Source organism: Mobula birostris, chromosome 7 (genome assembly GCF_030028105.1).
Source record: "Mobula birostris isolate sMobBir1 chromosome 7, sMobBir1.hap1, whole genome shotgun sequence".
In the NCBI taxonomy this organism is placed as follows: domain Eukaryota; kingdom Metazoa; phylum Chordata; class Chondrichthyes; order Myliobatiformes; family Myliobatidae; genus Mobula; species Mobula birostris.
The window spans coordinates 5,524,073-5,546,584 of NC_092376.1; the positions used below are offsets into that span (position 1 = coordinate 5,524,073).

The 22,512-nt window shown below is 44.3% G+C and overlaps 1 protein-coding gene across 9 annotated transcripts in view; it reads left to right on the forward strand.

The window, feature by feature from the left end:
• The window catches only part of LOC140199979 (arf-GAP with Rho-GAP domain, ANK repeat and PH domain-containing protein 1-like), a 290,953-nt gene extending 268,739 nt beyond the window's left edge, over positions 1 to 22,214 (forward strand). For 8 of the 9 annotated variants that reach the window (XM_072262524.1, XM_072262526.1, XM_072262525.1 and 5 more), the window contains 6 exons: positions 38 to 174; positions 2,914 to 2,996; positions 12,433 to 12,486; positions 13,206 to 13,269; positions 15,512 to 15,667; positions 21,852 to 22,214. In XM_072262524.1, the coding sequence (XP_072118625.1) occupies positions 38 to 174; positions 2,914 to 2,996; positions 12,433 to 12,486; positions 13,206 to 13,269; positions 15,512 to 15,667; positions 21,852 to 21,914 (557 nt within the window). In that variant the 3' untranslated portion in view covers positions 21,915 to 22,214. Of the gene's footprint in view, positions 1 to 37; positions 175 to 2,913; positions 2,997 to 12,432; positions 12,487 to 13,205; positions 13,270 to 15,511; positions 15,668 to 17,191; positions 17,230 to 21,851 lie in introns of all 9 variants that reach the window. The other variant, XM_072262527.1, reaches the window with a different exon arrangement.
• Positions 22,215 to 22,512: the final 298 nt, after the last annotated feature.

A 22,512-nucleotide genomic window follows, 5' to 3' on the forward strand; every position in this document is an offset into this window, starting at 1 on the left:
CTGTGTCTGACGCCCTGCTGTGCTCTGCCTCCCACAGGGAGTAAGGTGGCTGACCAGAAGCACGGAATGGCCAAGTTCCGAGAAGAGCGCAAGTTGGGACTTGGGACGGGGAGCTTCAGTGACCGCTACTTCATGCTGACTGACAGCATCCTCCGGCTCTTCAAGGAAGTGCGGGTGAGTGGCGCCGGGGGAGGGGGGAGCGACTGGCACGAAGGGCAATCAAACTGATTCATCTGCTGACCTACCTACAGGAAAGGCCTCGATAAGATTGAAAATGTACAGGGGCCAGGGATGACTCGGATCAGGTCCACAGCAATCTGAACAAGAAAGCTCAGTCACTTGACATTCGAGATGAGGTGGGAAATTGGATTATACATCGGCTTGGAGGGTGAAGCCAGAGAGTGGTAGTAGAGGGTTGCCTTTCGAAATGGAGGTCTGTGACTAGTGGTGTGCCATAGGGATTGCTGCTGGGTCTGTTGTTGGTTGTGATAATGTGCTTAACTGGATCAGTAAATTTGCAGATGACTCCAAGACTGGGGGTTTAGTGGGCAGTGAGGAAGACTATCATGGCTTGCAGTGGGATCTGGACCTGATGGAAAAAGGGGCTGAAAAATGTCAGTTGTCATCTAATGCAGGAAAGTGTGAGGTGTTGCACTTTTGGGGGGGACAGGGTAGGTCCTACACAGTGAACGGTAGGGCACTGAGGAGTGTGGCAGAACAGGGGGATCTGGGAAAACAGATACATAATTCCATGGTAGTGGCATCACAAGTAGATTGAGGTGTGGCCTTCATAAATCAAAGTATTAAAAATCTCAGGTAACACACACACAATGCTGGTGGAACGCAGCAGGCCAGGCAGCATCCACAGGAAGAAGCACAGTCGACGTTTCAGGCTGAGACCCTTCGTCGTGAGTCCTGGCGAAGGGTCTCGGCCCGAAACATCTACTGTACTTCTTCCTATAGATGCTGCCTGCCCTGCTGCATTCCACCAGCATTTTGTGTGTGTTGCTTGAATTTCCAGCATCTGCAGATTTCCTCATGTTTGCGTTTTTAAAAAATCACGGGTTTTGGGATGCTATGTTGAAGTTGTACAAGACGTTGTTGAGGCCTAACTTGGAGTATTGTGTGCAATTCTAGTCACCTACCTACAGGAAAGAGGAAAATAAGGTTGAACGAGTACATAGAAAATTTACAAGGATGTTGCCGGGACTTGAGGATCTGAGTTATGAGGAAAGGTTAGGGCTTTCTTCCCTGGAGCGGAAGAGAATGAGAGGAGATTTGATAGGGTAAGTGCAGCAGGTTTTTCCCACTGAAGTTGGGTGGGACTACAACTAGAGGTCATGGGTTAAAGGTGCAAAGTGAGATGTTTAAGGGAAGATGAGGGGGAACTTCACTCAGGGTGGTGAGAGTGTGGATCAAGCTGCCAGGGGAAGTGACGGATGCAGGTTCGATTTCAACATTTAAGAGAAATTTGGTTCAGCACGTGGATGGGAGGTGGTCCAGGTGCAGGTCGAGGGGATTAGGCAGAGCAAAGGTTCAGCACAGATTAGATGGTCCGAAGTGGCTGTTCCTATGCTGTGGTGCTCTATGACTTTGTGAACACCCAGAGTGGTCGGTGTCTGTGTGTCCTGGTCGGGGGCAGAAAGGAGGAGTTAAGTTGGTGGACAAGACATTGACTGAGCAAGCAGGCCTGGAGAGGTTGTGTGGCCGCCCGACTCCTCTGCCACACGTCCTATGGCTGACCTTGCATTCCTGCAGGAGGCTAAAGAAATTCAGCATGTCTCCTTTGACCCTCACCAAGTTTGATCAATGCACACAGAGAGCATCCAACCCAGTGCATCACAGCGTGACCGCGCCTTAGACAGTGGCGGAGTTGAACCGGATCACTGACGCTGTAACAGTGTGGTGCTCACCACTATGCTACCGTAACGCCCATTACTCGGATGCGTCACGGCTTGGTATGGCAACGTCTCTGCCCGTGATTGTGGCAAACTGCAGAAGGGAGATGTGGACACAGCTCAGAAACCAGACTCCCCTCCACGAACTCTGTCTACATTTCTCACTGCCTCAGTAAAGCAGCCAGCGTAATCAAAGGCCCTTTATATGCCCCGGGCAATCTCTCTCTCCCATCAGGCAGAAGATAGGAAAGCCTGAAAGTGTGTACCACCAGGCTCACGGACAACTTCTGTGCCGCTGTAAAGAGACCCTTGAACAGATTCCTAGTATGATTAGAGCAGGGGCTCCCAACCTGGGGCCCACAGACCCCTTGTTTTATGGTATTGGTCCATGGTTGGGAACCCCTGGATTAGATGGACTCTTAGCCTCACAGTCTACCTCATCATGGCCTTGCTCATTATCGTCTGCCGGCACTGCACTTTCTCTGTAACTGTTACACTTTATTTTGCATTCTGTTATTGTACCTCGTTCTACCTCATTGCACTGTCATGATCTGCTAATACAAGGGACATAATTGTAAGTGAGTAGAGGAAAGTATAGGGTGGATGTCAGAGATAGGATTTTTAGTTAGCAGTGAGAGTGTGGAATGCAATGCCGGGGGTGGTGGTAGAAGCAGATATATTAGGGACGTTTAAGAAAGGCTCATGGATGATTATGTGGCAGTGAAGGGTTAGATTGATCTTGGAGTAGGTTAAAAGATCAGCACAACATCATGGGCTGAAGGCCTGTACTATGTTGAATTGTTCTCTGTTCTACGTGCTACCAGTGAAGCTTTTAGACCATAAGACACAGGGGCATGTTTGGCCATTTGATCCATTGAGTCTGCTCCACCATTCTATCATGTCTGATTTGTTATCCCTCTCAACCCCATTCCCCTGCCTTCTCCCTGTAACCTCTGACACCCCGACTTACCAATTCAGTGTACCTCGGTAATAAACGGATCTGAATCCCTTCCAGAGTAACAAGCCAGACAAGGAATGGCCGGTGAAGAGTCTGAGGGTCTACCTGGGCATTAAGAAGAAACTCAAACCACCGACATGGTAAGGAGCATCCAGATGTGGCAGTCAATGCCGCTGGCTTCACTCAAACAGTAATATAGACCACAGCCTGGCTGTTCTGGAAAGCAGATTGTATGAACAGAGGGTCGCCTCTCTGACCAGAGTGGCGTATTGCAAGAGTTGGTGCTTGGCCAGTTGTTGTTTGTCTTCTATATCAGTGATCTGGATGATAATGTGTTTAACTGAATTAGCAAATTTGTGGAGGACACCAAGATTGCGGGGTGTAGTGGACAGTGAAGAAGCCATCGTGGCTTGTAGACAGAAAAATAGCAGATGGAATTTAATGCAAACAAGTGCGAGGTTTTGCAGGGTAAATTTTACACAGTGAATGGTGGGGCATGGAGAAGTGTGGTAGAACAATGCGATCTGGGAATGGTGGGAAGGGAGGGAACGTCGACTCAGACCATGAGAGGCCTGCGTCGGGCATTTTTATGCCTTACGAGGCGCAGATTGGAAGTCTGTGTGGGGCGCCACTCCTCGCACAGACACTGGAGCAGTGTGTGGTTAAGTGCCTTGCTCAAGGACACAAACACACTGCCACAGCTGATGCTCGAACTAGCGACCTTCAGATCACTAGACAAATGCCTTAACCACTTGGCCACACGCCCAACACTGATCTGGGAATACAGGTGCATAATTCATTGAAAGTAGATAGTCATTAAGAAACCTTTTGGCACATTGGCCTTCATTAATCAATATATTGAGTACAGGAGATGGGATGTTATGTTGAAGTTGTGTAAGAGGTTGGTGAGGCCTAATTTGGAGTATTGTGTCCAGTTTTGTTCGCCTACCTGCAGAAAGGATGTAAGCAAGGTTGAAAGAGTACAGAGAAAATTTACAAGGATGGGTCTGGAGGACCTGAGTAAAAAAGAAAGATTGGGTAGGTTCGGACTGTATTCTTTAGAATATAGAAGATTGAGGGGAGGTTTGATAGTCATAGTCATACTTTATTGATCCTGGGGGAAATTGGTTTTCGTTACACTTGCACCATAAATAATAAATAGTAATAGAACCATAAATAGCTAAATAGTAATATGTAAATTATGCCAGTAAATTACGAAATAAGTCCAGGACCAGTCTATTGGCTCAGGGTGTCTGACCCTCCAAGGGAGGAGTTGTAAAGTTTGATGGCCACAGGCAGGAATGACTTCCTATGACGCTCTGTGTTGCATCTCGGTGGAGTGAGTCTCTGGCTGAATGTACTCCTGTGCCCAACCAGTACATTATGTAGTGGATGGGAGACATTGGCCAAGATGGCATGCAACTCGGACAGCATCCTCTTTTCAGACACCACTGTCAGAGAGTCCAGTTCCATCCCTACAACATCACTGGCCTTACGAATGAGTTTGTTGATTCTGTTGGTGTCTGCTACCCTCAGCCTGCTGCCCCAGCACACAACAGCAAACATGATAGCACTGGCCACCACAGACTCGTAGAGCATCGTCAGCATTGTCCGGCAGATGTTAAAGGACCTCAGTCTCCTCAGGAAATAGAGACGGCTCTGACCCTTCTTGTAGACAGCTTCAGTGTTCTTTGACCAGTGCAGTTTATTGTCAATTCGTATCCCCAGGTATTTGTAATCCTCCACCATGTCCACACTGACCCTCTGGATGGAAACATGGGTCACCGGTACCTTAGCTCTCCTCAGGTCTACCACCAGCTCCTTAGTCTTTTTCACATTAAGCTGCAGATAATTCTGCTCACACCATGTGACAAAGTTTCCTACCGTAGCCCTGTACTCAGCCTCATCTCCCTTGCTGATGCATCCAACTATGGCAGAGTCATCCAAACAAAATTATAAGTATAGACAGGGTAAGTGTAAACAGGCTTTTTTCCACTGAAGTTGGGTGGGACTACAACTAGAGGTCATGTGTTAAGGGTGAAAGGTGAAAAGTTTTAAGGGGGGCATGAGGGGAAACTTCTTCACTCAGAGGTTCGTGAGAGTGTGGAATGAGCTGTCAGTACAAGAGGAGCATGTGAGCTCGGTTTCAACATTTTAGAGAAGCTTGGATAGGTACTTGGATGGTAGGGGTATGGAGGGCTGTGGTCTCAGTGCAGGTCGTTGGGAGTAGGCAGATTAAATGGTTTTGGCGTGTACTACATGGGCTGAAGGGCCAATTTCTGTGCTGTACTTCTCTATGACTCTATGAGAATTATGAGACCATGAGACATAGGAACAGAATTAGGCCATTTGGCTCATCGAGTTTCCTCTGCCATTCCATCCCTCTCAACTCCATTCTCCTGCCTTCTCCCTGTAACCTTACAATAACCTATCACCCTCCACTTTAAATATACCCAATGACTTGGCCTCCACAGATTCACCACCATCTGGCTAAAGAAGTTCCTCCTCATCTCTGTTAAAAAGGGGCATCCCTCTATTCTGAGACTGTGCCCTCTGGTCCGGGACTCGCTGGACTCAATGATCTGGACCATTGATGTAGGGTAGAAAGCCGGTATCTTTGCCAGGCTCAAAGTGTCTAATACCAGACAGCATGCATTTAAAGTGAGGTCAAGGAGATGTGAGGGGCAAGTGTTTTTTTTTTCCCCCACACAGAGTGCTGGGTGCCAAGAATGTGCTGTTCGGGGGAGGCGCTGGAGGCAAACACTGTGGAAATGTTTGAGTGGCTGTGAGTTTGTCAGTCTTTATGTGAAGGTTTTCATTGATTGTATTGTATTTCTTTGTTCTATTATGAATGCCTGCAAGAAAAAAAATCTCAAGGTAGTATATGGTGACATTGTTAAGGTAGTATATTGTTGAGAAACTGCCTAATGGCAGTTGTATACAGGCCTCCCAACAGTGGCTGGGAGGCGGACTACAGATTACAACAGGAAATAGAAAAGGTGAGTCAAAAGGGCAATGTTATGATAGTCATGGGAGATTTTAACATGCAGGTCAATTGGAAAACTCAGGTTGGTAATGGATCTCAAGAGTGAGTCTACGAGATGGTTTTTTAGAGCAGTTTATCATGGAGCCTGCTAGGGGATCAGCTATACTGGATTGGGTGTTACGTAATGTGATTAGGGAGCTTAGAAAAAGAACCCTTAGGAGGCAGTGATCACAAAATGATTGAATTCAATTTGAAATTTGATATGGAGAAAGTAAAGTCTGACATAGCAGTATTTCAGTGGAGTAAAGAAAATTACAGTGGTATGAGAGAAGAGTTGGCCAAAGTAAATTGGAAGGAGCTGCTGGCAGGGATGACAGCAGAGCAGCAATGGTGTGAGTTTCTGGGAAAAATGAGGGTGGTGCAGGATAGATGCATTTTAAAAACAATGAACTCAAATGGCAAAATACTACAACCGTGGCTGACAAGGGAAGTCAAAGCTAACGTAGAAGCAAGAGAGGGTGTACAAAAAAGCAAAAATAAGTGGGCAGTTAGAGGGTTGGGAAGCTTGTAAAAACCTACAGAAAACAACTAACAGAATCATTGGGAGGGAAAAGATGGAATATGAAAGCAAGCTAACAAACAATATCAACATGGATAGGTTAGAGGAGCAACACCTTGTATTCCATCTGGTTAGCCTCCAACCTAATGGCATGAACATCGATTTCTTGAACTTCTGGTAATTTCCCCTCTCCTTCAACATCCCCCATGCCCATTTCCCTCTCTCACCTTCTCTCCTTACCTGCCCATCACCTCCCTCTGGTGCTCCTTATCTCTTCCCCACTCCCTTTATTCCCAGGCCTTCTATCAGATTCCCCCTTCTCCAGCCCTGTACCTCTTTCACCAATCAACTTCCCAGCTCTTTACTTCACCTGTTCCCCTCCTGGTTTCACCTGTCACCTTGTGTTTCATCCTCCCCTCCGCTCAACTTTCTTACTCTGACTCCTCATCAATTTTTCCAGTCCTGATGAAGAGCCTCGGCCCAAAATGTTGACTGTACTCTTTTCCATAGATGCTGCCTGGTCTGCTGAGTTCCTCCAGCATTTTCTGTGTGTTGCTTGGATTTCCAGCGTCCTCAGATTTTCTCGTTTGTCAAGGTGGATAGAAAAATCTTTTTCAAGGATATAAAAAATAAGAGATGAGAGTTGATAAAGGACCACAAGAAAATGAGGCCGGAAAAATAATAACGGGGGACAAGCAGACGGCTGATGAACTAAATGTGCATTTTGCATCAGTCTTCACTGTGGAAGACACTAACAGTGTTCCAGATGTTGAAGGGTGTGAGGGAAGAGAAGTGAGTGCAGTTCCTATTACAAGGGAGAAGGTGCTCAAAAAGCTGAAAGACCTAAGGGTACATAAGTCACCCGAACCCGATGAACTGCACCCTAGGGTTCTGAAAGAGGTAGCATTAGAGATTGTGGAGGGATTAGTAATGATCTTTGAAAAAATCTTTGGACTCTGGCATGGTGCCAGAGGACTGGAAAATTGCAAATGTCACTGCACTCTTTAAGAAAGGAGGGAGGCAGCAGAAAGAAAATTATAGACCAGTTAGCCTGACCTCAGTGGTTGGGAAAGTGTTGGAGTCACTTGTTAAGGATGAGATTGTGGAGTACTTGGTGACACAAGACAAGATAGAACAAAGTCAGCATGGTTTCCTTAAGGGAAAATCTTGCTTGACAAACCTATTGGAATTCTTTGAGGAGATTACACCTAGGATAGATAAAGGGGATGCAGTAGATGTTGTATATTTGGACTTCCTGAAGGCCCTTGACAAAATGCCACACATGAAGCTGATTACCAAGTGTAAGAGCCCATGGCATTACAGGAAAGCTACTGGCATTGTTAGAGCATTGGCTGATAGGTAGGAGGAAGTGAGTGGGAATAAAAGGATCCTTTTCTGGTTAGCTGCCAGTGACTAGTGGTGTTCTGCAGGGGTTGGTGTTAAGACCGCTTCCTTTTATGCTGTATATAAATGATTTAGATGATGGAATAAATGGCTTTGTTGCCAAGGTAGCTGATGATATGAAAACTGGTGGAGGGGCAGGTAGTGTTGAGGAAACAGGTAGGCAGCAGAAGGTTTAGGCAGATTAAATTCTTATATTCTTCTCATATTCTTAAATGATAGTACTCTTTTTTTTGTTAGTGATTTTGTATATCTCACTTTTAATATTTTTCCTTTTGCGATCAATTTAATTAGTTTTAATGTTTGCTTTTCCTTTTTTTTGAAATGTTACTTGAGAAGTATTACAGTTTAAGATGGTGGATTGCTTCCTCCTTCCCAGAATTCTCTCTTCTTGCGTCATTTCCGATCATTTATATACAAAAAACTAATAATATGGACTGGCGCTTGGTCTTTTTTTTTTCAAATATGAGTAAGAAGTAACTATTTTGTGTTTGTAATTGTTGTAATCTTTTCCTTACATTTATAGTAACTTTTTTTTTACTTTTTTGAGTATGGGTGGTGTTTTTATGATAAACATATTTCTTTTGGGTTGCCTTCTGGAAAGATGGGGTTAGATTTAGCTGTAGATTTAGCATTGGCCACTTTCTGGCTTTTTGTGGGAGGGGGTGGTATTTTTGTTCCTGTTTTCAATTTAGTTTTTTTCTTTAAACTGGCTGACTTGAAACTACCAAAATGTCCGAAATGTCATGTCTTCCGGTTCCTCTTTGAACCTTCTTTCCTCTTTTGGGGTCATGAGTTTGTATTCTGGTTAACCCTTTACATACATTATGCTCGATTTCAGTACTATGGATAAGATTATTAATTTGGTTTCTTGGAATACAAATGGTTTAAACCACCCGATTAAATGGAAGAAAATTTTTTAAGTATTCCATAGGATGAATGCTCACATTATCTTTGTACAAGAAACTCATGTCCGGAAAGAGGATAATCAGCGTTTTTTAAGGTTCTGGAAGGGCCAACAGTACCACTAGAATTCACAGGCCAAAGTAAAAGGCGTTTCTATTTTTATAGATCCGTCAATTTCATTTTTGCATCATGAGACTATTTCAGATCTGAGTGGTAGATTTTTGTTAATTACTGGTTTGTTATTTAACAAAAAAGTTGTTATGCTTAATGTTTACGCCCCAAATGTTGATTGTCCCGAATTTTTTAAGAATCTCTTTACATCCCTTCCTAATTTAAATGATTATATGTTGATTATGGGTGGAGATTTTAATTGTTGTTTAAATCCTTTGATGGATAGATCCATGTCCAATCAAGCACTTCCGAACAAGTCGACTAGTCTTATTAACTCTTTTATGGTTGACTCTGGAATCTCAGAAATTTGGAGATTCTTACAACCCAGCAAGAAAGAGTTCTCATTTTTTCCACATGTATATCATCGTTATTCAAGAATTGATTATTTTCTTATTGACTCTTGATTAATTCCACTTGTTATTGACTGCAAATATGACAAGATTAAAGAAATTGACAAGAAATATTCTATAGCTCCTAATCAGGAGCTTTACAAAGAGAGAGTTGAACTTCAAATGGAACATAGTCTATTACTATCATCTTCGATTGAAAGCCAATTAATTAAAACTAAGAGTCAATTCTATATACATGGTGATAAAACTGGAAAACTATTGGCTAATCAATTGAAATCGGCTTCAGTTAAACGCCAGCTTGTTAAGATTGGTAAAAAAGGATGGTACTCTGACGGTTGATCATGATGAGATAAATAAATCCTTTCAAGAATTTTATACCTCCCTATACCAATCAGAATTTCCTGATGACTCCACTATAATGCATGAATTTTTAAAGAAATTGAATATTCCAAAATTATCATCCAATGAACGTTTAAAACTAGATGTATCTATTACGGTAGAAGAAACAGAAATTGCTATTTCTTCGATGAACTCAGTTAAAGCACCTGGCCCAGATGGATATACAGTAGAATTTTTTAAATTTTTCTCTACTATACTGTCTCCTTGGCTATGTAGAATTTTTAGGGATGCAGTATCTATAGGTAAATTACCACAATCTTTTTATCGAGCTTCTATTTCCCTAATTCTCAAAAAAGATAAGGATCCTACTGAATGTGCATCTTATAGGCCTATATCTTTGCTGAATGTGGATTCCAAGATTTTTTCTAAAATATTGGCAATCAGATTGGAGAATGTATTGCCTCAAATTATTTCTGTTGATCAGATTGGATTTATTAAAAATTGTTACTCTTTCTTTAATATTAGGAGATTAATGAATATTGTTTATACTTCTTCACCTAGAACTCCAGAATGTGTCATTTCATTAGACGCTGAGAAAGCCATTGATAGAGTCAAATGGACATATTTGTTTAATACGCTTGAGAAATTTAATTTTAGTCCGATATTTATATCTTGGATTAAATTGATATATCTTACTCCTTTGGCTTCGGTATTTACTAATAATCAAAGATCTCCCTTTTTTCAATTATTCTGTGGTACTAGGCAGGGTTGCCCTCTTAATCCACTAGTATTCGACATTGCCCTGGAACTGTTAGCGATTGCCATTCGTGACTCCCCTAATATATTTGGTATTACCTGTGGAAATGAGATACATAAATTATCACTACATGCAGATGATCTACTATTATATATTTCTAACCCTGAGAAACCCATTCCGGCAGTTTTAACTCTGCTTGCTCAGTTCAGTAGTTTTTCTGGTTACAAATTGAATCTTGGTAACAGTGAACTTTTTTCATTAAATATGCTGGTTCCCATTTATAGATGTTCACCATTCAGAGTGATTACTGACTATTTTAATTATTTGGGAATTAAAATTGCTAAGAGACACAAGGACTTATTCAAGCTCAACTTTTTACCATTAATTAGTCAGGTTAAACAACTGATTACTAAGTGGTCCCCATTGTCTCTATCACTGATTGGCCGAATTAATGCTATTAAGATGATTATTCTACCTAAATTTTATATCTGCTCCAAGTGATACCAATTTTTATTCCTCAATCTTTTTTTGATACTATTGATTTCTAAAATTTCCTCCTATATACGGCAGAATAAAAATCCCAGGTTAAGTAAAAAATATTTACTGAAGTACAAGAAAGATGGTGGTTTGGCATTGCTTAATCTTAGATTTTATTATTGGGCAATTAATATTCGATGTTTAATATTTTGGACACAAGATTGGAATATAATTCCAAGTCCACAATGGGTAAACCTTGAAGGTTACTCTGTACAAGGGTTCTCTTTGGCTTCCATATTAGACAGATTAAGAGGATGGGCAAGAGAGTGGCAAATGAAATAGCATTCATTTCAAGAGGTCCAGAATATAAAAGCAGGGTTGAGATGCTGAGGCTTTATAAGGCACTGGTGAGGCCTCACCTTGAGTATTGTGAACAGTTTTGGGCTCCTCATCTAAGAAAAGAATTGCTGGCATTGGAGAGGGTTCAAAGGAAGTTCAAAAGGATGATTTTGGGAATTAAAGGGTTATCATTACAAGGGAAGTTAGATAGCTCTGGGTCTGCCCTCGCTGGAATTTAGAAGGATGAGGGGGGATCTCATTTAAACCTTTGAAATGTTGAAAAGCCTAGATAGTTGACATGTGGAAAGGATGTTTCCCATAGTGGGAGAGTCTAGGACAAGAGGACACAGCCTCAGGATAGAGGGGCGTCCATTCAAAACAGTGATAAGGAGAAACTTCTGTAGCCAGAGTGTGGTAAATTTGTGGAAGTTGTTACCACAGGCCAGATTGTTGGGTGTATTTAAAGTGGTGATTGATAGGTTCTTGATTGGCTATGGCATCAAAGGTTACGGGGAGAAGGTCGGGGAGTGGGGCTGAGGAGGGGAATAAAGGATCAGACATGATTGGTAGAGCAGACTTGGGCCAAATGACCTAATTCTGCTCCAATGTCTTATGTCTAAATTTATAAAGAATATATTCAGAAAGGTTCTGGAAAATGGGCCAGTAACATCATGAAGGATCCTACCTACCGTGCTCATGGATTGTTTGTCCCACTCCCAACAGGGAGGAGGCTACGTAGCATCCACACCAGGACCACCAGAGCCAAAAACAGTCACTTTCCCCAAGCAGTAAGGCTGATCAACACCTCCACCCACTAACCCACCCCTCCACACCCCAACCACCACTATTTTATCATTTCCTGTCAGTCACCTTATGTATAGACACTCCTGTGCCCAGCGTCACTTTATGGACCCACAATCAATCTATGTATATATGCTATCTTATGTACTTTTGTATTTTTAATTATTACTGTGTGCTTTATAGTATTGTGTTGTTTTTTTGTGCTGCATTGGATCTGGAGTGACGATAATTTTGTTTCTCTTTACACCTGTGTACTGGAAATGATGTCAAGCAATTTTGAATCTTGAAAAGTTTACTTTAAATTTTGAACGGGAAATGTGCGGGGAATGGAAAGAAATGGATTTTGTGTGGGGATTATTTAGTTGTGGGATGTAGTTACTAATTTTGTTTGGCACAACATTGTGGGCCAAGGGCCTGTTTCTGTGCTGTGTTATATATTCTCTGCTGGAATCTTGAGCAACGAGCAATCTGCCTCTTCGATTTCCTGCAGCTGGGGATTCACCATCATTTATGAAAACAAGGAGAAGCACGAGAGGCAGCAATGGTGAGTGATGGTCATCACGGGAGTGAGGGGATCAATGCCGGGATGAGAGTGTTGCTGCAAAAGTGCAGAGGACAGTGTCACCGGGGCGAGGGGGCAGCACCTGAGCAAGGGGATTGGCACAGGAGCGAGGAGTTCAACACCAGAGCAGGGGTTGTTGTCACTGGGACCGGGGGTTCAATGCCAGGGCTGAGGAGGGAGCAGAGGACAATCCATTTAACCCCTTGAGGAGAATCCCATAGATCACACTCCCCATTTCACCCTCTACGCCAGACCTGAGTGATGGGACAGTCTGGATGAAGCCTTGAGTGTGACCCGTTCCTGGTAGTTTGTGATGGGACAGCGTGGAGGGAGCATCACTCTGTGTCTGACCCCGGGAGTGTGTGATGGGACAGCGTGGAGGGAGCTTCACTCAGTGTCTGACCCTGGGAGTGTGTGATAAGGAGCATCACTCTGTGTCTGACCCCGGGAGTGTGTGATGGGACAGCGTGGAGGGAGCTTCACTCTGTGTCTGACCCTGGGAGTGTGTGATAAGGAGCATCACTCTGTGTCTGACCCTGAGAGTGTGATGGGTCAGCGTAGAGGGAGCGTCACTCAGTGTCTGACCCTGGGAGTGTGTGATGGGACAGCGTGGAGGGAGCTTCACTCTGTGTCTGACCCCGGGAGTGTGTGATGGGACAGCATGTCGGACCCTCAGGATGTTACTGTGGTGTGTATTTCAGGTATCTATGCTGTGACACACAGATGGAACAACGGGAGTGGCTAGCTACCTTCCTGTATGTGCAGGTAACAATTCTTTTTTTGCTGTCTTTTTGCAGTACTGACTTCTGTAATTTACAGTTTTCATTATCATGTATGCAACGTACTGCTGCCACAAAACAGCAAATTTCAGGACATATGCCGGTGATATTAAACCTGATTGTGATTCTGAATTCTTCTTGACTCTAATTAAAGCACTACCACCTCCTGCTTCGCATCCCAGGATCTCACCAGACCTTCCCTCAGCCCACAATCCAATATTGTTTAAGAAAAAGTTGAAACTGTCTGGCCATCGCCCACACATTCCTCCCCCAGGACCCTCCCCCATCTGCCCTCTCCACCTCTCTTACTTGGTTGCATGCTCCACCTTCCTCTCCCATCAGATTGTGCCGCCTGTAGCCCTTTGCTACCTCCATCTATCACTTTTGCTATGTCACCAAAGACTGGCAAGTGTCTACAGATGTACTGTGGAGAGAATTCTGACTAATGGCGTCATGGTCTGGTATGTAGTGACTTCTGCACAGGACCGGAAAAGGCTGCAGAGGGTTACGGACTCAGCCAGCTTCATCATAGGCACTGGCCTCCTCACTTCTGAGGACATCTTCAAAAGGTGGTGTCTCAAGCATAAAAACATACAATAAGAAAAAGGCCAAATCCCTGAGAGGCACGGATTGTAGATCAATGGAGATAGAATGTTGTCCTGGCCCAGCTTGTTCTTCCACTGAGCAAACACTGGGGGCAGCAGTGACAGGAGAGGCCATCGCTCAACTCACTACAGACTTCAGTGTGCCCACAGAGACCTTTGCTCTCTCACATACTACCTCCAGCATCTCCTCCCCAGCAACAACTGGGACAACACAGCTCCCCCGCCATTGGTCCTGCCAGTGAAGCAGTGAGCCAGACTAGTATTATGTCAGCAACGTCCAACAGGGTCTTGCGATCACATTAAAAACATCCAAGACAACCCTTCACACCATTCTACATTCTACATCATTCTCGGACTAGAAGGGCCGAGATGGCCTGTTTCCGTGCTGTAATGGTTATATGGTTATTTATTGGATCGTGCACTGCCTTGACAGTACACAGAGATGTAAGAAACTGAAGAGAGAAGTGGACTCTGCCCAGAACATCATGGGCACACCCCTCCCCACCTTCAGTTCTATCTACAGAGGCACTGCTTCAAGAAGGCAACAAAGATAAACAAATCCAGGCCATGCCACCTTCCCCTAGCTACCAAAGGGCAGGAGAACACCACTAGGTTTAAAAACAGCTTCTTCTCTTCAACCACAGGGTTCTTGGACTAACTGGCACAATCTTAATCTCTACAGTTCTGTATTGATCACTTCGCACAACAGTGGGCTTTGTTCTAATTGTGTTCTTTCTTATAAAATAGTCTATGATTCATTGATTTATGCTTTTGGGGATGTCAGAATCAGATTTACTGTCACTTACATAGCATGAAATTTGCTTTTCGGCCGCAGTATACAAAATTACAACAAGTCACAAAAAATAAATAAATAATCCAAGACATAAAGGAATAGTGAGGTTCTTGGGCCATTCAGAAATCTGATTGCGGAGGGGAAGAAGCTGTTCCTGAAACCCTTGAGTGTGTCCTTGGGCTGCTGTGCCTCCTCCCTGCTGGTAGCAATGAGAGAAGGACATGGCCTGGGTGATGGGGGTCCTCAATGATGGATGCCTCCAGTTCAAGTTGGATTGTCTTTCAACCATACATGAATCCTGCCAAACAAAACAGTGTTACTCCAGGGCAAAGGTGCAAAACACAGTAGCAACAGTCACACACAGCACAAAGCACGTATAGCACACATGTTAGTCTTGACACGTTGTCAAAAACGGTCCTGTGCAAAAGTCTTAGCTACAGTTTTATATATATGCCTAAGACTTTTGCACAGTACTGTATACTGTAAGATAGCAATAAACATACTGTCACTCAAAAACAAAATAGCCGAAGTCACTGAGTCCATGGATGTTGTCAGCAAGAAGAAACCCACAGCAGTTTGCAGTCGAATACAATTCAGCTCGTCTTCCACCGTGTGAACACCGGCGCCATGTCACACTGCCTTGTCCGTAACTCGTACGTTAACCCTTTCATTCCTGGGATAATTTTCATGAGCCTTCTCTGGACCCTCTCCAACACCATCACATCCTTTCTTAGACAAGCGACCAAAAAAATTCCCAAAAATTTAACTTGCAGGTTGTGTCGTTGAGGAAGGCGAATGCGTTGTCATGTTTCCTCCATTTCTGTCCTCAGCACAATGGCATTGTCTGGCCCTCGAACTCACTGAGTCCCTGGAGTGCCCGTCAGCCCTCGGAATCCCGGCTTGGAAACGTCTCCCTGATCCCACTACGGGGCAGCGCCAACGAGATGAGGAACAGCGTGGCTGCTTTTGCTGCTGACCCACTGTCGGTGAGTTTCCTTTCACTTGGCCTTTCACCTGGACCCGTGCGCCACCAGTAAGGGCATCCCTGATCACTCCCTGTACTGCAGAACGCCTACCCTTCTCAACGCAACCAGCCCAGCAGTACTGGCTGTCCTTCTGTCTGCAGGGGAGGTCTGAGCTCTGAATTGTAACAGCTCTCATTAAAGCACCAACACGGCTCAGAGAAGATTAGCTTTATTTGCACGTGTGTATCAGTGGAGGCTATTCAGCCTATGACATTGTGCTGACTTTTTAAACCTACTCTAAGATCAATCCAACTCTTCCACAGTCAAAGTCACTTAGATCACATTTCATCCCCATTCTGATGTTTAGTCTGAGCAACAGCTGAACCTCCTGACCACATCTGCATGCTTTTGTGCATTGAGTTGCTGCCACGTGATTGGCTGATTAGATATTTGCAATAACAAGCAGGTGTACCTAATAAAGTGGACACTGAGTGTAGACATGAACAGCTCAGCCCACAATGTGCTGCCAATTTATTAATATGCTCCAAGATCAATCTAGCCCTTCCCTCACACATAAACCCTCCATTTTTCCTTCATCCATGTGCCAATTTAAGATTCTCTTATATGTCCCTACTAGAACATAGACCATTACTACACAGTGTAGGCCCTTTGGCCCAAGATGTTCTGACCTTTTAACCTACTCCAAGATCAATTTAGCTCTTTTCTCCTACATAACCCTCCATTTTTCTATCATCCACGTTTGTACATTGAAACACAATGAAATGCAAAGTTTGTGTCAGCGACCGGCAGAGCCTGAGGATGTGCTGGGGGCAGCCTACAAGTATTGCCAGGCTTTTGACGCCAATATAGCATGCCCACAACTTCTCTATATCATATGTGCCCTGTCGTATGACGTGGGCGATCATGGTGATCATGATTGTTTTTCGCAATTGCTTCTACAGAAGTGGTTTGCCATTGCCGCCTTCTGGGCAGTGTCTTTACAAGACGGATGACTCCAGTCATTATCAATACTGTCTGGCGATTGTGGGCCTGGTGTCAGTGGTCGCATAACCAGGACTTGTGATATGCATCAGCTGCTCAAACGACCATCCACCACCTCCCCCTTTGGCTCCACATGACCCTGACTGAGAGGCTAAGCAGGTTCTACACCTTGCCCAAGGGTGACCTGCAGGCTAGTGGAGGGAAGGAGCACTTTGCACCTCCTTTGGTGGAGATGTACCTCCACCCCGCCACCCAGCTTCTGTGTATGTGCCCCTCTTAATCTTATAAACCTCTATCCTATCTCCCCTCAGCCTCTGCCACTCCTTGTCAGGGGTCCAGCGAAGAGTGTCCTCAATCACAAAGTCTCAACACAGAAGAGAGCTTCCTCACTCCCTCATCCAGGCAGGGACAATTCTGACTCCTTACCGAGTAGTGGTGGGCAGTGAGGGGGAAGCAGTCAGAGGCTACAGAGATGTCGGGTGGGGGAAGATGCAGGTGGTACCAACTGTTCCCAGATGATTTTTGTGAACAATTGTCTTCCAGATCTTTAAGAAGGTATGAAATCTCGGCCCTAGCTGAAGGTGAGGACAGAATGTGGCCTATCCCTGACCCCTGACCCTTGACCCAGTGCACTGCTCGTTTTAACCTGTGTTAACACTTCTTAATAATTAACCTCAACCCATCTTTGCCACCCTCAGTAACTGAGGCTCCACAACTCTCTGATAACTGCTTATTTTTTTTTTTAGAGACGGGCCTTTGCGGCTCAGCGAATCCGCTCTACCCAATGACACCCCTGTGGCCAATTAACCTACTAACCTGTATGCCTTTGGACTGTAGGAGGAAACCAGAGCACCTGGAGGAAACCCATGTGGTCATGTGGAGAGTGTACAAAATCCTTTGAATTGAACCCAGGGCGCTGGGACTATAATAGTGTTAAGCTAACGGTTTTGCTGTGGTGCCATTCCTTTTAATGGCACCCTTCCTACAGCAGGGCAACCGAAACTGACCACAATATTCCAAATGAGGAAGGGTCTCAGTCTGAAACGTCAGCTCTTTATTCCTCTCTATAGATGCGACTGACGTGCCGAGTTCCTCCAGCATTTTGTGTGTGTGTGTGTGTGTGTGTGTGTTACTATGTACAGTGGTGCTAGAAAGTTTGTGAACCCTGTAGAATTTTCTCTATTTCTGCATAAATATGACCTAAAATGTGATCAGATCTTCATGCAAGTCCAAAAGCTCGCTAGAATCGAATTAAATAACACAAAAAACATTATACTTGTTCATTTACTTATTGATCTAATATTACATGTATTTACTCAAAAAAGTATGTGAACCTTTCCTTTCAGTAACTGGTGTGACCCCCTTGTACAGCAATAACTTCAACCAGACATTTCCAGTAACCGTTAATCAGTCCTGCACATCTGGCTGGAGGAATTTTAGACTATTCCTCCATACAAAAGTGTTTCGGTTCATCAATACTTCTGGGAAACCTTGCATGAACAGTCTTCTTCAGACCATGACATAGCATCTCAGTTGGGTTAAGATCTGGACTCTCACTCAGTCATTTCAAAACACTTTTTTTTTTCTGTTGATTTACTCCTGTATTTCAGATTATTGTCTAGTTGCATTATCCAACTTCTATTAAGCTTCATGTGACGAACTGCTAACCTGACATTTTCCTGTAAAATGTCTCGATACAATTTTGAGTTCATTGTTCACTCAATGATTACAAGCTGTCCAGGCCCTGAGGCAGCAAAGCAGCCCCAAACCACGATGCTCCTTCCACCGTGCTTCACAGTTGGGATGAGGTTTTGATGTTGGTTTGCAGTGCCCTTTTCCCTCCAAACAGCAGTGTGCATTTCTGCCAAAAAATTCAACTTTTGTTTCATCTGTCCATAGAGTATTGTCCCAGAAGCATTGTGGAGCATCCATGTGGTTTTTGCAAACTTGAAAGATGCAGCAATGTTTAACTATGGGAGAGCAGTGGGTTTCCTCCATGGTGTCCTTCCATGAACACTTTACTTCAGTATTCACTACGGAAAAGGATCTTGGCGATTATAGGGATGACTTGCAGCAGACTGAAAAGCTTGAGAATGCAGGTATTAAGAAAGAGGATTACTGGAGCTTTTGGAAAGCATCAAGTTGGATAAGTCGCCGGGACTGGATGGGATGTACCCCAGGCTACTGTGGGAAGCGAGGGAGGAGACTGCTGAACCTCTGGTGATGATCTTTGCATCATCAATGAGGACGGGAGAGGTTCCGGAGGATTGGAGGGTTGCGGATGTTGTTCCCTTATTCAAGAAAGGGAGTAGGGATAGCCCAGTGAGTCTTTCTTCAGTGGTTGGTAAGCTGATGGAGAAGATCGTGAGAGGCAGGATTTATGAACATTGGGCGAGGTATAATATGATTAGGAATAGTCAACATGGCTTTGTCAAAGGTAGGTCGTGCCTTATGAGCCTGATTGAATTTTTTGAGGATGTGACTAAGCACATTGATGAAGGTAGAGTAGTAGATGTAGTGTACATGGATTTCAGCAAGGCATTTGATAAGGTACCCCATGCAAGGCTTATTGAGAAAGTAAGGAGGCATGGGATCCAAGGGAACATTGCTTTGTGGATCCTGAACTGGCTTGCCCACAGAAGGCAAAGAGTGGTCGTAGACGGGTCATATTCTGCATGGAGGCCAGTCACCAGTGGTGTGCCTCAGGGATCTGTTCTGGGACCCCTACTCTTTGTGATTTTTATAAATAACCTGGATGAAGAAGTGGAGGGATGGGTTAATAAATTTGCTGATGACACAAAGGTTGAGGGTGTTGTGGATAGTGTGGAGGGCTGTCCGAGGTTACAATGGGACATTGATAGGACTGGGCTGAGAAATGGCAGATGGAGTTCAACCCAGATAAGTGTGAGGTGGTTCATTTTGGTAGGTCAAATATGATGGTGGAATATAGCATTAATGGTAAGACTCTTGGCAGTGTGGCGGATCAGAGGGATCTTGGAGTCCGAGTCCATTGGACACTCAAAGCTGCTACGCAGGTTGACTCTATGGTTAAGAAGGCATATGGTGCATTGGCCTTCGTCAATCGTGAGATTGAGTTTAAGAGCTGAGAGGTAATGTTGCAGCTATATAGGACCCTGGTCAGAACCCACTTGGGAGTACTGCGCTCAATTCTGGTTGTCTCACTACAGGAAGGATGTGGAAACCATAGAAAGGGTGCAGAGGAGATTTACAAGGATATTGCCTGGATTGGGGAGCATGCCTTATGAGAGTAGGTTGAGTGAACTTGGCCTTTTCTCCTTGGAGTGACGGAGGATGAATGGTGACCTGATAGAGGTGTATAAGATAATGAGAGGCATTGATTGTGTGGATAGTCAGAGGCTTTTCCCCAGGGCTGAAATGGCTAGCTCGAGAGGGCACAGTTTTAAGGTGCTTGAAAGTAGGTACAGAGGAGATATCAGGGGTAAGTATTTTACGCAGAGAGTGGTGAGTGCGTGGAATGGGCTGGTGGAGGTGGAAACAGTAGGGTCTTTTAAGAGACTCCTGGATGGCTACATGGAGCTTAGAAAAGTAGAGAGCTTTTGGTAAAGCCTAGGTAGTTCTAAGGTAGGGACATGTTTGGCACAGCTTTGTGGGCCGAAGGGCCTGTATTGTACTGTGGGTTTTCTATGTTTCTATGAACACCATTCTTGTTCAGTGTTTTTCTTATAGTAGACACATGAACAGAGGCATTAGCAAGTTCTAGAGATTTCTGCAAGTCTTTTGCTGTTACCCTTGGGTTCTTTTTCTCCTCCTTCAGCATCGCATATTGTGCTCTTGGTGTGATCTTTGCAGGATGCCCACTCCTTGAGAGAGTAGCAACTGTACTGAGTTTCCTCCATTTACAGACAATTTCTCTTTCTGTGAATTGATGAACATTCAGGTCTTCAGAAATGCTTTTGTAGCCTTTTCCAGCTTCATGCATCTTTACAATTCTTCATCTAAGGTCCTCTGAAAGTTATTTTGATCAAGGCATGGTGCACATAAACAGATCTTTCTTGAGAGCGCAGGCTCTGTCAGTAACCTGACTTGGTGTGGGTTTTTTAAAGGGCAGGGCACCTCTACAGCCCACAACTCTGATCTCAACTCATTGATTGGAACATCTGATACCAAATAGCTTTTGTAGAAGGCATTACCTCAGAGGTTCACACTTTTTTGAACCTAGACTGATTGTTTAAATGGTGTACTCAGTAATGATGAGAAGTAGTACAATTGTTTGTGTTATTCGTTTAGGCAGATTATGTTTGTCTATTATTGTGACTTAGATGAAGATCAGACCACATTTTAAGAGTAATTAATGCAGAAAACTGGGTAATTGCAAAGGGTTCACAAACTTTTTCTTGCAACTGTAAGTCCTCCCAAATTACAACGCCTCACACTTGCCTGCATTAAATTCTGCCTGCGATATGTTTTATTGCTAAACTTAACCTTGGTTAGATCACTGGGATCCTCCACCAGTCCTCCCTCGCTGTGAAAGAAATCTATCAGACGTTTGGGTGGTCTGGACCCTACTGATGTAAAGACCAGAGATTCTGGTGATGCTGGAAATCCAGAGCAACACACACTAAATGCTGGAGGAACTCAGCAGATCAAGCAACATCTGTGGAAGTGAATGAACGGTTGATGTTTTGGGCTGAGGCCCCTCAGGACTGGAGAGGAAGGGGAAAGATGTCATTGTGTGTGTGTGTGTGGGGGGGGGGGTGGGGAGGAAGACAAGCTTAGTAGGTGATAGGTGAGGCCAGGTGGATGGAGGATGGAGAATGAAGCTGGGAGGAAAAAGCAAAGGTCTGAAGAAGGAATTTGATAAGAGAGGAGAGTGGACCATGGGAGAAAGGGAAGGAGGAATGCCACCAGCGGGAGGTGATAGGCAGGTGAGGGGAAAAGAAGAGGCCAGAGTGGGGAATAGAAGAAGAGGGAGGGAGAGGGGAAAATGACTGGAAGGAGAAATCAATGTTCATCCCATCAGATTGGAGGCTACATAGATAATGGGGTGTTGCTCCTCCACCCAGAGAGTGGCTTAATTGTGGCAGAAGAGCGGCCATGGACTGGCATATAACATAAGCTACCTGTGTGTTCTGGGGGCCCCAGGACTGAAATATAACACGAGCTATCTGTGTTCTAGGGGCCCCAGGACTGAAATATAACACGAGCTATCTGTGTGTTCTAGGGGCCGCAGGACTCTGGATCCAGAGTGGCTGAACGGAAAGAAAGAGGTAGTGTGCGTGAGTAAATGGAAGTTGGAGAGGGGAGACGCTGGTGCTTTGAAACGCCACTGAACTGACACTAGAGACAAGGAGGAGACTCTGGAATGTGCAGTTGTCAACAAGGAGAAAGAGCCTCATTATTTAAAGTTCAGAAAACATTGTGTAAAACTGTTGTAGCATAGACAAATGCGATCTGTACATATTTGTGATTTCTCCGTCCTCTGGACACGCTTAAAATTAGTTTATTTAATTCAGTCCTGACCTCAAATGTGCCATTGTGAAGTGGTTGGGAAAATATGTGAATAGATGTGGCAGAAAGCAAGCTGGTTTTGTCTCTTGCGTCTTTTTATTTGTTTTTTTCATTCATTCATTTTGAGATCCAGCATGGGTGGACCCTTCTGACCCTTCGAGTCTCTGCCCAGCAGTTCCTGACAAACCCCCCCACCCCCCGATTAACCCTAACCTAATCATGGGACAATTTACAAAAACCAAATAACCTACCAATTGTCACGTCTTTGGACTATGGGAGGAAACCGGAGCACCCAGAGGAAACCCACACATTCCATTTGGGGGCGGGAGGTGTACAGAGATTCCTCATGGAGGATGCAGGGATTGAACTCTGAA